This window comes from Camarhynchus parvulus, chromosome 2, assembly GCF_901933205.1.
Source record: "Camarhynchus parvulus chromosome 2, STF_HiC, whole genome shotgun sequence".
In the NCBI taxonomy this organism is placed as follows: Eukaryota; Metazoa; Chordata; class Aves; order Passeriformes; family Thraupidae; genus Camarhynchus; species Camarhynchus parvulus.
In genome coordinates this window covers 24,835,763-24,851,349 of record NC_044572.1, presented here as the reverse complement: position 1 = coordinate 24,851,349, position 15,587 = coordinate 24,835,763, and the positions used below count along the sequence as shown (strand labels likewise).

At 39.2% G+C, this 15,587-nt stretch overlaps 1 protein-coding gene across 6 annotated transcripts in view; it reads right to left on the bottom strand.

Annotated features, from left to right (window-relative positions):
- Positions 1-822: 822 nt before the first annotated feature.
- PPP1R9A (protein phosphatase 1 regulatory subunit 9A) overlaps positions 823-15,587 on the bottom strand; it is a 130,392-nt gene continuing 115,627 nt past the window's right edge. For 2 of the 6 annotated variants that reach the window (XM_030967361.1, XM_030967349.1), the window contains exons 16-20: positions 13,230-13,428; positions 10,548-10,667; positions 8,709-8,732; positions 7,364-7,546; positions 823-6,413 (exon numbers count right to left, since the gene is read on the bottom strand). In XM_030967361.1, the coding sequence (XP_030823221.1) occupies positions 6,201-6,413; positions 7,364-7,546; positions 8,709-8,732; positions 10,548-10,667; positions 13,230-13,428 (739 nt within the window). In that variant the 3' untranslated portion in view covers positions 823-6,200. Of the gene's footprint in view, positions 6,414-7,363; positions 7,547-8,708; positions 8,733-10,547; positions 10,668-12,651; positions 13,429-15,587 lie in introns of those variants that run through there. The other 4 variants (XM_030967369.1, XM_030967387.1, XM_030967397.1 and 1 more) reach the window with 4 other exon arrangements.

Here is a 15,587-nt window from a genome sequence, read left to right as displayed (position 1 = left end):
GGAGCTGCTGGGCAGACACATTTGACATGTCAGTTGTGGACCCAGAGCATCCTAGTACATCTATTTTAATTAAGATAATAATTTTATGAATTGAGGATTCTCTTTATTTCTTGCAGGTGGTGCCTATATTAGTGGAAGGTAAGATTTATGATTCAGTCATTGGGAAACACAAACTGGGTTAGACAGATTAAGTGCACAGTGTTTGGCCTAGATTCTGCCAGATGTAAATCCACTGAAATGACTACACAAATTGCACAGACTGTGCCCTTCGATTTTTCCCTAACTTAATGCTTTACTAAAATCAAATAAATAAAAGACTTATTAAACATATTCAGTGAAAGAACTGCTGTACTTTGAATGTAGAAAATGCCCATTATAACTAACCTACACTTGAGTGTAAAATGTTTTTATGTAACAAAATCAATCTAGATCTTTTAAACACACAAACATTGACCAGTATCAACGTGAAAGCAGCCTATTTTTACATCAACCTGCAGCAAAAGACTGCATGCTACATTTCAGCTTCATATAAAAAAAACCCCAATTTTTTCCTTTTTTTTTTTTTTTTTTACTTCTTTCTACATAGTTACAGAGTGTAAATGAGACCCACTTGGGGGCTTGTGAATCATGCCAATTTGGCTAAGGACTGGGATTAAATAATCTTTGGCTGAGCAGAAGGAAGTGAAGAACAAGCAGGGGAAGGTACATATTCCCCTGACCCCCTCGCCTGACCCCTGCAGCTGTCTGGTCATCCTCACCATTTATTATTTCTTCTGAAATGACAAAGAAAAGGGCAGAAAAGTGAGGACTCATTACAAATTCTAATAAAGATTCAGGATTTCTCTTTTTATTGCATTCGTTGTCTAACAACAATAATACTCATTGGCAAGAAATTTATTTACACTAACAAATTAACTTTAAACCACAAGGCTTTGTTGTTTGTATTTCAACTGTAAGAAAACAAAGGGCCACCATGATGTTTTCTTTTGATGTCTCCCAATAACTAAATATTAAACAAAGTTATCCTGGGGAAAACTCAACAATCTAGAGAAGTTCATATCAACCAAGCACAAGAGAACAAGCCCAGACATGGCACTACTGTGTCCTTCATGCAGGTGATCAGACACCAAGATGTACAAACAAAAAGTTCAGAATAACATGCATTTCATATACATTTGACCTCTTTAAAAAAAGAACAGAAAAAGGAAAAAATCTGAAGCACAACTATCTCTTTAACCATATAAAAAGAAGCAATGTAAGAAGCCAATTTTTACAGTAAGCACAGTGCATTTTAGTCTTTTAGCTGCCTGGTCTTCTAGCAATATGTGTAACACTTGTCAGTGACCAGTGAGATACCGTTGCAATGTGACTGGGAAATATGAAAGCAGTTGCTGAGTGAATGTGTATGGGAAAGTATAGAGTTAGAGGATGTTCACTGTGCACTCTTCACTTCCAAATGGGCTGGTTACTCCTATGTCTGGTGCCCTGAGATGCCCCTTTCCTTCAGACACTTCTGCACAGGTCCCAAACCCACTTCCAGTGGTGGCAGTGGCAAAGTTCCTGCTGGAAACCCAGCAGGAGCTCCTGGGTTACTCAGGCTGGATCTGACTCCGTGAGCTGTGAGCCCTCCTCACCTCTCTGGAAGAAGAGACCTCCCTAACTCAGCAGGTTTCACCAAGAGCTTGTTCTTAACACAATCCACACTTCCCAAAGAAACAGGCAGCCCAAGGCACTGCCACCAAACCTTCCTGTAAGATGTGCATTTTTTAAAATCATTACTTAATGCCAGAAGTGAAAGTACTAGTTCGTACAGCTGGTTAGTAACAGAAAGCTCATTTTATATTGAGGGTTTGGAGGGCTCAATGTCATGACTAAGGTATTATAGCTTTGAAAAAGCAGTTTCACAGGTAAAGAAAAAAGTCCAGTAAAATCCACAGGGAGGTTGACAAAAGGGACTGGGCCATCTGCAGACGACCCACACTCCACTCTAGTGAGTGGGCAAGTCTCCTTGGATTTCACCTGTCATCCTGCTCAGAAACGAACTGCTGAAAGTGCTCCAACAAAAATCAAGGTTGGGGTTAAAAACACAAAAAAACCCTTGTGTTTCCTTGCTAAAACACTGACACTCAACTACATGATGATGCTCTTCCATACTACTGCAGAACAGTATTCTGCACTACGTGCAAGAGTGGCATTTCCTTCTCTTCTTTCTCTTGGAACACAATTCATTCTCAAAAATGACACCGCCCACCTCGTACCAGTCCCTGAGCCAGGAGGTGAAGGTGTAGCAGCTCAGGACGACAGGAGGCTTTGATGGAAGCAATAAAGTATGAGGAACCCTGATCTCAGGTGTCAAGCACCTCTGAATGTCAATGACAGCTAAGGGGTGGTGAATATTAGAGGAAAGCTTTTCAGTAATTCTAGTAAAAGCTCAATTCTTGTGGTATCCCTACAGCAGACTACTGTCATAGTAAAAGAGATGCCATTGCAAAAAATTTTTGAGAAGTTGGAAAAGTACAAAAGTATTTGTATACACTGAAATACAAACATCTAATGCCATTCATCTTTTTATTACTGGCTTCTGTTTCACTGTGTAATTCTAACCCATGATCTTCAGCAGGCTCCACTCCCAGCAAGCCCACCAGGACCTGCTTAGGGCAGCAGGTGAAATGCAGACAGCGGGCAGCTCTGTGCACTGCAGTGAAGGGTGCAGCTCCTTCCTCACCCCCTGGTCCTGTCTCTTTGGGCAGACTGAAACCCAACAGGGAGCTTTAACAGGACGCTGCGTGGGAGCAGCAACCCACCCATGAAGAAATGGGAACACACAAGCTGGAAGCAATTCACGTCAGTATGTTTGGTGATTTGAACAGAACAAGGAGCCACTGCTCTCCTCACAATCTCAGAATAAGCACTAGGATTTTTGGGACTAAAGTAACCTGCAGAGTTGTACATTTAATTTTCTATTTTTGAGACTTCCACTTTTTCCTAACTCTCCGCTCTTCACCTTTTTAGAGGCTCTATATATTCACAACTTGCAATACTGCAGCACTGAGCAGAACTAGAGTTTACAGAACTGGCCTACCACCCTAACCAGGGAGAAAATGACGTGGGCCAGCCTGCTGCAGTCACCCAGGTGTAATGATGACACAAGCACGTCTTGAGGTGTGGAAGCACCCCACTGTCTGCACAGCAGTTCAGTGGTGGCCCGGCAAGTCAGCCTAAGAAAAAACAGCTTTAGCTCCACAAATAAACACACAATGTAGGCAACATTATGCCTGCAGGTGAGCCAAACTGTGAAAAAGGCTGTCCAGCCAGTCAGCACAGAAAATTTGTTTTTTTCTTGTTCCATTAAGCCCCACATTAGTCTGACTTAGCATTGGTTTACAGGAACTTTAAGAATGATGAGACATCCATCTTTTGTTTCTTATAAGTCATAATACCGTACAAGGGGAAAAAAATTGCAACACAACTTTAAAGGTCCCATACAATAGCAAGAAAAGTTTCAAACTGTGCTTCATGTCCGTTATCAGGTGACATTTCTGCACTTTCCAAGATTGAGTTGCCATATTTCATAAAACGAACCACATAAATCTTTTATCATAGAAAGAACAGCAAAACTCTTGTCATTGCTCTGTTTCCTTAGTTTTCACACGTAGATCAAAATGCATTTTAATGGTTTTAATTTAAATGTAGCCCATTAGGTTTTTTTAAGTCAGATTTTTGTTGATGTCTTTAGTCTGAGAATAACAAAATAACATTATCACAAAGCAGTAAAAATACCCTGAATACTTAAAGGACTTAAGTTGAATTAGTTATTCTGCAGAGTAAGAACATGATTTACAAAGAGATTAACTAGGCACTGTTCTAAGGAGCAAGAATGAAAACTCAATATATAATGCCAAGCAATCTGCTCTGGTTTCTAAATAAAAAAGAACATGAAACAGAGACATCACCTTAGATTATTATATACAACCACTTAAACATTACTACAGTGTAAACATAATTTAAAAAGAAAATTGTCATCTAAGGAATTTATCAACATAGTTTTTAAAATATTAAACTTCCAGTTTCTTCCAGGTAACTTCTTTTACTCTGAGAATGCTAATTTTATGAGGCTGTTAAACATTTGTAAAATTTTTCTCCTATGAATGAACACAGAAGGAGTTACTGCAATGTGTAATTTTTTGTTAGCAGGTGTATTTTGCTGCTGGTGGTTTATCTCAAGAAAAGTAGCACAAGCCTTTAGAAATATCAGCAAGTATCTTTTATAGCAATTTCAATTTTAGATCTGAATAAAATATACATCAAAAACTTGTAGAAATTGGATTTGGAAGGAAAAATAAAGCTAATGCTAAGTAGATCTGTTGTGTATTAATTTTGAATGAACTAGGCTCTCTCAGTTTACAAACCATTTTACATGTCAAAGAAATTATGAGGATCAAGAGAAATGTAACTATTAACAGTGCACCCTAAGTGATCCAAATCTGAGCTTCAGAGAACTTTGCAGACACAAATCTGAATACCATGAAGTACAGAGCAGAAGAGAAGCCAAGCCAAACTAAAACACACATTTTCTTCAGAGGAATTTTCAATTTTAGGCTGGTGCATTTTTACGTTCTAACTCTGAATCACCATGTTAAACAATTTCTGCGTTTGCACAGCAGATGAAGACTGCCACTTGCAGGCTGCATGAGTGGGCAGTGACGTTTCTCAAGGGTACACAGTGAGCTCTGCCTGTAGAGCAGTCATCTCTACCTGCAGCTCCACACTGTGGAGACCTGCCCACTGTCTGTCCCTTCTTTTGAGGCAATACTGTATAGTTCAGTACTGCTGTTCAGGCAGTATCACCATACACTAATTCTGTCACACTCTAAAACTACACAGCAGCCTTCATCCATGGCCTCACACACCCCAGAAATCCCTCAAGTATGACCACTGCTAAGCCATCTAAACATTCTACAGCCAAAGTCCAAAAATTCAGGTTTGGTTGGATATTCTTTAAACATATCAATCAAAACAGTTACAATGTGGGAGCTTTGGATTAAGTAACCATCACCTCCATGGCAGCGTTGACCTTAACAGCAATGTACTGAATTTAATTTTAACCAGGATCACTCATCTTCCTCTTCTTAAAGTGCACTTCTGTAAAAACTGAAAATCTACAGCAGACTCAAGTTTGATAATTGTTTCCAATACCAGCTTCATAATAGCACAGCACAAAGCTCATTCTCCCAGTGCTTACTGACTGGAGAACGAATTTGAAGATGTGGGGTTTTTCCTGGGAAAAACGAACTTGAAACAAAATAAACTCAGTTTCCTGTATGAAACACATGAAAAAAAGTGGAGTGTGCTATAAGAAAATTTCTACACACTGGGAGCACAATAAAATTTATACAGATTTATACGCTGTGCTCTAGTTAGAAATTTATCCTTGCTCAGATATCTAAAGGATAAATGTTATCCTCAGATTCCTATGTAAACCCACATAACCATGTAAGGCTTTGCCTCCTTCCTGGATTAACTATTGTACAGTTAACAGAAAGAGTTTCACCTCCTGTCCTTTACCCAGGGGGAATACTGACTCTCCTATCTTTATATCCAGTTTATGAGAAGTCGCTGAACAGTTTTCAGAGCAGTGCTGCTTAAAGGTACTGATGCAAGATGAAACTCAACTCCAGCAGACTGAACTGAGTATCCAAACACCGTAAAGAAGACGAACTTCCAGTCAGAAAGTCAAGTCAAATCTTATCAGACAGAGCACAACTCCTTTTATCCAGCTGAAGAAATGTTCCCCAACCATACTGACTGGCCATCCTATTCAGAAGAGGTGAAGCAGTGGACATGCTCCTCGGCATCATGCTGGTTACTGAAGTGACCAAACACACAGAGCGCAACAGAGAAGAGTAGTTTGGAAGGAAACACCACCACACAAAAATGAAATCTGTTAGCTGTCAACAAGAACAGAACAAACCGAGGGGCTGGGATTGTTTCACATGGCAACAGCAACGAGCATGAACTGGATATGCAGGAAAGGAAACGACACAATATAAATTTCCCTAGTCATTCTATGTACAGCCCCGTCTCTCTGTACACAATCCTGGGTGATGAACACAAGAAAGCTGAAGGGGCATCAGAGTGGATAAGAGTTCCTCTTTCCTTGACATGCCTCCACTTGCCAAACACAGCAGCACTTCTGCTTATCACTGCTCATTAGTGCCCTCTGTTGCATCTGACGAACACTTGTCTGTTTTCTTTGATCTCCTCTGCAACTGCTCTTGTTCCTTCCTTCGAAGCTTTTCCCTTTGCTTTTCCATTTTCTCTTGAGCCTTGCGAGCCTTCTCCAAGGACGCTTTCATTTCCTTTAGCTTTCTTTTAATGATTGCTCTGTCCTGGGAAGATGTCATACCAAGAGCCTGTGGTGGGGAAAACAAAATTTAGAAGAATTTCTTATGGTTTAAACAACGACGTTTTGTTTTCATATTCTAGTAATAAATCTCCTTAGAAGACTGTAACAACAAAGTGAACCTGTCACAGGCTCAGATACATCACTCATGTGCAAGTATTACACTTCATGCTTTCCACTTCTAGAATATTGAAGATGAGACCTCATTGCCACCACCAATTTAGATTTCATTGATCAAATAAGGCAAATAAACTATTTTCTTGAAATCATCTAAGTCAACATAGAACAAAACTTCCAAATTCTCACTGTTATGCCTTAGTCAAAAGTTCACCAGCAGTATTCTAAGACACTTATAGTTAGGGAAGTGCCACCAAAAACACAGAAGGGAAGTACCAAACTTGCACTTTCAGATCTACTGAGCTTCCTACAACTCCATTCTGTATTTTTGACTGAAGTAGTCTCACATTTTTACTACAAGAAACAATACATACTTTATACACCAAAACTGTATTTAGTTCTAACACACTACAACTGCTATCAGCTTATGCCTCCCATATCCCATTAATCCATTATTCCCTTGCTACTTCTGATATATGTCTATTCACTGTCTTCTCAGAATCACCCTTTCACAAAATAAAGCTAGATGAAAAATATGTGCATGCAAATACCACTTTCACACACTGCTATATGATTTGCACATGCAAATATGAGTACATTAATATACACCAAGAATTTTCACAAAGCAAATGCCTTGCATTTCTGAAGCTTCTGAATCCAAGTGCATATGGTAATTTCTTGAAGTGTTGCTGTGGCTTTATACTTTCTGTTTATTATTCTGGCCTATCATGACTCCGTACACAAAGATTTGCTGCTTTCTGGATGAATTCTTACTGCCTTTGAGATGATGTAAAGTGACGAAAAATACTATAGGTTCGTCTTGAAGCCCAGTCGGTTATTTACCTTGAGCTTACTGCCATCCAGCTGAAGGAGATGCTCCCCATTAATGTTCTGGGCACTGAATTCAGAAACATACTGTTCAAGGTTCAGGCTCATCAACCAGTGGGACACCTGCTGCACACTCCACTCGTGAACAGCACGACTCTGACACTGGCTGTGCTTTGGAGATTGTCCATCGTCAAGGATCTGTGACAAACATGTTCCACGTTATTATTAAAGGGTAACACAGATGAGTAACAACATTTTTCTGCACAAACCGCCAGCATCAGAGCACAGGTATCTGGACTATCTTTGCACTACAATAGTAATGATTTCACACTGCTATATTACATCTTTATCTAACCCAAGAATGAATCATAGAATCAAAATAAACTATAGAATCACAGAAGAAAAAGGAACTGGCATTCCTTTAAACCCAAGCAGGGACTGAAATGGCCAGGTGGCACAATTCAAACCATGTATGCTCCCATTCCCTCACAAGATTTTTTCCTTCAAATTAGCAGATTTCTAAAGAATGCAATGAATTGCACATTCCACTTCCTGGGCTCATTCACAGATCTTTATTATTTGCTTAAGCTTTTAAAAAAGTATTAGGGGAAAATAAAACCCTCAGAAAACCACTCTAGAGTTCAAAGTGATGATATCAAACAGCTAGCAAGACTGATACTGTCTATGGAAGAAGACTTACAAGATGACACAGAGGAGTGGTACGGAACACACAGGGATCCCACAGCCCTGGCCCTGCTATCACCACATTGTGCTGCTGTGGCTGAGAGCACAAACCCCACCAAAAAGAGCAAGTGTGGTGTCAACTGCTGGAGCAGACCCATGTCCCTGCTCTGCCACTTTATTCCACCCACGGCTGTGCCAGTGGGGCCTGAAACAAAAGCTATCCTGTCCTGGCTGTAGACAGCAAAGCAACTGCTACAGGCTTCAGCAGCTGTCTGCTGTTAGAACAGCTTTTACATTAGGTTAGATGATGCTGGCAGCTCTCTCAGCTTCTGGCTGTCCAATTGTCACAGCTGGACACTATCATTTTCTTTTGCTATTGCCAGCATGAGCTCAGCACAGCTGATGCCTGGTCTGGTAGATATGCTTTGACACAGACCCGCCTTCTGCTTGCAGCATACCACAAAAACTGCAGTTTGCTGTGGCCTTGAAAACTCAGCAACAATGAGAGGGCAACTCAAGACAAGGAAAGAGGAGCCAGTGACATCTGTGTGTTCTGTGCCAACAAGGGTGTTTGCCACAAAACACCACAAGACAAGAAATACAACTCTGCAAAAGAGACAGTGCGTTGGCACACGACGATCACGCGATTCACCACAACAGCACGCTAGTGTCTCACCTCATCATCAATCATATCCAGGCTCTGAGTGAGGGAGCAACAAAGAAACAGGAAAGAAAAGCATTATAGAAACAAAATACCAAACACATAACAGCATGTAAAAGTTCAGGCAACAGCAGCACCAAGGTTTGCAAACAGATATGGCTACTTAAAACCAACAAGAGTTCTTTAAAAAGAATTACTTCCAGAAGCAAAGAGGTTGTGTTGAAAGCTCACCACACACATGATTTGGCAGCTAAATTTGACACTTCATCAACTGGTGGGAACCTCTCTGATGGCTCCAATTTCCAAGAGCAAAAGCTCCTTAATTAGAGCAGAACCAACTGCAAGAACTGGGTTCCCTCCCCACCCTTCCAATTTTTCTTTAAATGCTGATGGGGCTGCCTGGGAAGCCAGAGTGGAGGAGCACTCACAGCAATGTGCTGTGGAAGGCTGAGGAGCAGCACTAGCCTCCTCCCTGCCCAGGGTGGCCGGGGAGGTTTCCAGGGCAGCTCTTGCTGAACATGCTGCCTCATGTGGAGGCAGCAATTTGGAACACAGCAGAGGATGGAGAAAACACATTCATTTTCATGGACCTGCTCAGGCTTGGTATTTTAGAAGTAATAAAGTAGAGAGCTGAACACGCAAAATGAAAGGATTTTCAAGCATTTAATTCAATACCACTCAGAACAGGACACTGCCACAATCAAATACATCAGGGGAATTAAACATGGTAAGATAATGAAACACATTATCAAGATAGTACCAACACTAAATAAAGTGCAAGTGATGACTTTGCTATTTTCAGTAATTTACAGCAGATGCAGACCTCTGTGCTATCTCCTTTTGTTTTAAAATTTTTGCCCTTAATTACCTGCAGTAAAAGCAACCTCAAAAGAATGGCTGGGTTTGTAGACTTGCAGTTTGGGAAATAAGAGTTGCATGGAACAACCCAAGTAAACCATGCAGGCAGTAATAAAAATCCTACCTATCATTAAAACAACAAAAAATTTATAAAAGGTATAGATACTTCAAGTTCTCCCCCTCTAGTAAAAAGAATTTGGCTCAAATCTCACATGAAAAATGTGAAGTTCTTATGAAGTGTTTGTAAAAGAACAAACACACAAGTTTCCTGACTCCACAGGATGTGCTGTCAGCTACTGTGAAATCATACAGCCTTACCCACAACTGAATTACAAAACTAGTATCTTAAGAAGAGTATTTTCAATAGATTATATTCAGCTCAAATATGTCACCAATTTACAGAGTTAGGAATGCCTTTTTACTTTCTCATTGCATGAAAAAACTCTGGTTTGGGGTAATTGATTTCAAATCCACTGTGCAAAGCAAGCACAAAGAATGCAAAGTGGATCAAGACATACACATTATAATCAATACACACACATTCAGGTACAGTAACACACAATTACTGCATGTACAGGTCATTCTACCAGGGTAAAAACTGGGTAGGTGAAGGTGCCTTACATCTCAACTACATTTACCAAACTGTACTGTATGTTTGGTATATCAAAACTGTCCCAGGCCTAGTTTAGTGTATTTATATGTATATCTCTATCTATGTCTTTAGGTATATACTTAATAAAAATGTACTGGCAGGTGTGAGGATATAGCATCTCTTAGGACACCAACTGCATTCCACTTCCCCACAACAGCACCACAGGGAATTATTTTAAGCTGTTATGATATGAACAAGAAAAATCTTAATTTAGAAACCAAGGTTAATTTCTGTCTCCAATCCTACTGCCTAAAACCTTTCCTTTATTATTTGAGTAATCAAGCAAGATTCCATAGGAAAAAGAAAACAACTTTTTCCCAAATGAAACAATTTCACCCGCATACCTCATCTGATGACAATGCTAAGGAGTGCGAGAAGCCTGGTGTTTTAGGTTCTGCTCCTAAACCACTCAAATCAGCTGAACTTGTGCTGCTGGGACTGAAATCATCATTGAATGTGAAATTCTGTGGAGAAAAAGAGGAGTAAGAATGAACAAATTATTGTTTAGATGCATCTAAAAGGGGAATTTGCTTTCTGTCTTCCATGTTGGCATAGCTCAGGAGTGATTTCAATCATTTCCCAAACCAATCACAATACACATAAGGAAGCCTAACATTTTATAGTGTTACTATTTACAGGATGCACAGTATTTTTACCACTCTCTACTTCATGAGACACCTTTGCCAGCTTAATGCCTCACAAATAACAAAGGTGTCTAAAAGCAATTTCCAGACTCTTAAGATGCTGGCTCTCATCCTGGAGCTAAATTACTGCTTCTGCAGATTAATCACTAGCATTTGCTGTCCTACAAATACTTAGGAGAAGCGTAGCACAGGCAGTAGCACAAAGAATAGGACAGAGAATTAATGAACAGACAGAAGTGAAAACTCTTATTGAAAGAGCAAGGAGAATATGCTGTGAATCCACTTCTGAGTCCCAAATAATCTCCTTGAAAAGTGGAAGGATCCTCCCTCTTTGCCTATGCCTTTAGAAAAAAAACCTGAAACTGAAAGTAAAAAATATCTTTGGATAGTGAATATTATTTACTGAACTAATAATCATAAAACAAACTTTGTTTTTTCTTAACAATGCAATGAGACACATCACATCTTACAGCAAATCATAGCAAAAGCAGGCACATATTTTTCAGGAATACAACAAAATTACCATTAGAATAAGACAAAAATTAACAAGTATTTCACACTAGAGGGAGAACAATGAAAAAAACCAAAATATACAAAAGATTAAGGACACCATGATAATCCATTTAACTTGAATACACACTTGACAATATAGAGACCTCTACTGTCTACTCTAACATCTAAATGGGTATTAAATCCAATTCATCTTTGACCTTCACTTTAGAGACTGAAACAAGAGAAACAACACAAAAAAGGTTATCCTTCTATCTGCCCCCCTCAAATACTTGACCTGTCTTTCCTGAAAATAGGAAGACTTCCAAAAACATCAAGTGTTGGTCCTCTTAGTTTTGCTGGAAATCCAACTAAATATTGGTATCATGCTGTGCTTTGAAAGCCTAAATAGCAGTACAGAAACTCTTAATGTAAGAGCCTGTGAACTTTACACAGAACATAAGAATATTTTTGTGATCATTTTTCTCTCACCTACGTTTAGAATTCCTGTTCTGTTTTTCCCAGCTCTTTATAGAGGAGAAGAAAATCTGAGCAGCTTCCTTAGCTGCTTCCTTAGCCCACACAGCGTTCTTAGGCCAGGAGTTCAACAGCTCTACCTCCTGTTGTGTGAAAAACATATTTTTCTAAGTACTCTGATTTTTCTTTCACCTCTATTTTCTGCAAGCTTTAGCTTTACAATGATTTTAATTTTCAAATTTAATTTTCTACAGCAAAACCACAAAATAGCCAAGGCCTGGTAATAATTAGGATAGTTCCCACAAACTCAGCCTAATACTGTCTAAAAGGGTGTGCTTTTTCCCCTGTTTGAAAACTATTTAAAAAAATATTTGCTTAAATACATAAATAGAATTTACAGGTCTAATTTTTTTTTCCATAAAAGAGAAGAGGTAAGCAAATAATTTCTGTTCAGAGATTTTACTGGTGGTCTTCTCTATCAATCTGATTTGGGCTGCTGTAAGCCTTGTGTTGCTCTCCCTGCCAGGTAACACAAGAACATATATGACCTTGCATAGCCAAGAGCACAGCAGAAGTAATGCATCACCAGCTTTTGGCATCAAAAAAGTATGAAATGCCTGTGGAAACTGCTATTATGAACATGCATTTGGTGATAGAAGACAGAGAAATGAGATTTCTAATTCATATTCCTATATGAAGTTGAGAACCATATCTGCTTCTTTTTACCAGAAAATATAAAAAATCAACTGCTGTAAGTCACAAGAAGTTACAGGCAAAGAAATATTTTCCAGAAGTGAAAACAAACATGAGAAAGCTAAGTGTAATACTATAAATAAGGGTTATTTAAGGAATTGTCATGCTGAAACATTCATGCACATAGAAAGGAATCACACAGAGATGTATTAAATTGCAATATTTCATATTTACAGTTCAAGCATCTTCATACAGAGAATTAAATCCAACATCCAGCATGCATGACAAACAGATTTCATTACTGGGGGAAAAAAGGCAGATGACAGCATACAGCATTTCTTCGCTTGCAAACACCTCATTTGAACATGGGTATTCCCACTACCAGTCCTGAAGAATGAAGAAAAGATCTATAACTGAATACACAAATCTAGCATTTGTTCAGTGGATCCAAATGCTAATTTCCACTGGCACCACTTGCTTTTGTTATGATACAGCACACTACAGTTAGTTTACTGGAGTAATGTACATCAAGACAGAGTAAAAAAGGTAGAACAGGGAATGTACAATGACAGAGATGTTCTGCTCGGATGGGCTGTTACCGTACAATGAACACCATGCACTGTTTATTGTAGTAGTCACATATTGGCCTGTTCTTTTCTCCAGAATCACAAAGCCAATTATGCCACTCAACACAGTGGGAATAAGGTAGTTTTTATTTTCTACCTTCGACCCTTTTTTAGCTGGGCTTAAATTTTCAGAGGAAGGTTCAGTTGAGCTGGTAGGCGACGGCAGGTTGCTGGAAGAATTGGATCCCTTGCCGCTCTCTCCATACCATGTGAATGGTACACAGTGTGGGAGAGAGGAGGATCGCTCTGCTAAAGATTTAGTGTTTGCTGGTTTCTGCAGCATCTCTCTGACAGTCCTGTTTAAGAGAAAGGAGCAGAAATATGCATTAGATTATAAAAGAAGGGGAAACAAAATGCCACAGAGGCAGTTAATTGTAAGGAGTGACATTCCCTGTAGCTGTGACTAAAGAACTGAGCGGCATGCAGCTGGTAGGGGCATGCCTGAAATATCTCCTTCAGCAAAAGAAAAAAAGCATGTTCTTTTGATTCTTTTTCTAACTCAAGCTTTCCTAAGACAACTTACACCCAGCAAATGGAGACAGATGCCAGCTGAAAATGCCTACACTCCCACTGTTCGGATGACAACCAGCTCCTGTCAAGAAGCCACACGTTGTGTTTGTGCATTTCTGAGCCCCAGTGGCATCGCAGCATGATTAAATCATTAGACTCAGCACTGACCCAAGTGGGCCCTGGTTCCCAGAGAAGATCTGGCTTGGATTTTGAGCACAGACAGAATGAGTCAGACGCATCTGTATCCACCTATGGAGAAGTTCCTTTGTTACAACAGCTAAATACCCGTGAAGTACTATTATCTTGCTTTTAAATTAATTAAATATTAAGTATATTGATGGAGAAAAATGAAAGAAACATCTATGGGACTTTATCAGATTCTCTCTTTGTAATAACAAAGATTGCAGAAATCAAGTCAAAGGTAATGTCTAAATTATGCCTATAACGTTATGCCTAAATTTTATTTCCTTATATATAAGGAATATATTTACAATATAGCATTAGTACAGTACGTAAATTAAAAAGAATTATGCAAAATATCTGCCTCCAAGAATTTATGCACGTGTCATAGAACCATATTATTTACATCAACATATATATTATACAGAGAATTAAAATCCCACTGCTCTTAGTAGCTATGTGTAAATGGGGTGTAGGTACATCTACCTCAACATCTACCTTCTCATCAGCTTCTAAATCATTATTAACACAATCACTAGACCACATATTTTGTGAGAGCTCTTTTCTGTATGGATGAAAGTGAGGCTGTCAAAGGACCCCCACCTATGGAAGTAGAAGGACAATCTGTTTAGCATTTAGCAACTAAATACTCCATTTAGCAACTAAAAGAAAGGTGGATGCATCTGACCCAGTCCTTTACTTCCCTCTCATTGTCTTATCTTGCTTGAACATATAAAGTAAACACAAATGTTGTTGCCCAAATCACGTAACTTCAGGCAGGGAAATATATGCTCCTTACTTAGATGGGGTATTTTTTCATATCTGTAGCATTAGTGGTAGTTTCAGAAAATAATGTGGGATTTTATTTACACATCCTACTTTCTGGAAATGGCAAAATAATGCATGCAACACTCATCTAACAACATGATTAATTCTACATCAATGAGTTGCTGTAATGGACATAATTGTAACAGGATGCTGTCTTTTCATAATTTTCCTTCTTTCAAAGAGTTTATACAGCTTTGACTTGTAGAGAGAACATCCTCACATTTCTTGTGAGACAAATGCTTTCGAGTTAGCAACAAAAGAAGTGGCAATGCCTGTTTAAAAAGTTATGCTGAAACAGTTACACTCCAATTAACAGAGATCAAGTAAGAATGACATGCTCACAAATTTCAACTTTGAAAGCAGTATTAAACTCTGCTTTTAGCAAATGTAATTGGGATACTGAACTGTATTAAAAAATACTAAAAAACAACACAAAGAACTGATTTTTCACATGGATTAATAAGCAACTGATCTCTACACTGAGATCTGCTCTCTCTAAGGAAGACACCTGTGAGATCTCACAAACATCTGCAACATCCTGTGTTGGCATAAGGGTCATTCAAGGTCTCACAAACCAGTACACATTCATTCCCCCACCCTATGGCTTGGTATCTAAATGCTGCATAATGTGTAACACCCTGCTAAGGGCAATAGCTGCCTCACAGCCACACGAAGTGCAGAGATTTGGTTTTAAGAAAGCTCTCCCTGTCACTAGGGAAAGCCAGCAGTGAGTGTCACTGACTCCGTGTCAGCTGTGAGCAGACGCACTGGGACAGGTTTTCTGACACTAGCAGAGAGGTGATGGCTGCTGCCTGAGATCACTGAAGATCCTGCCAGATATTTGCAGGATACAAATGTACAAATGTATGCTGAGACAGAACACTGCACTTCAGCACAGTTGCCTAAGGGAGTAAGAAAGGTTTCTTTTGCTTTTCTG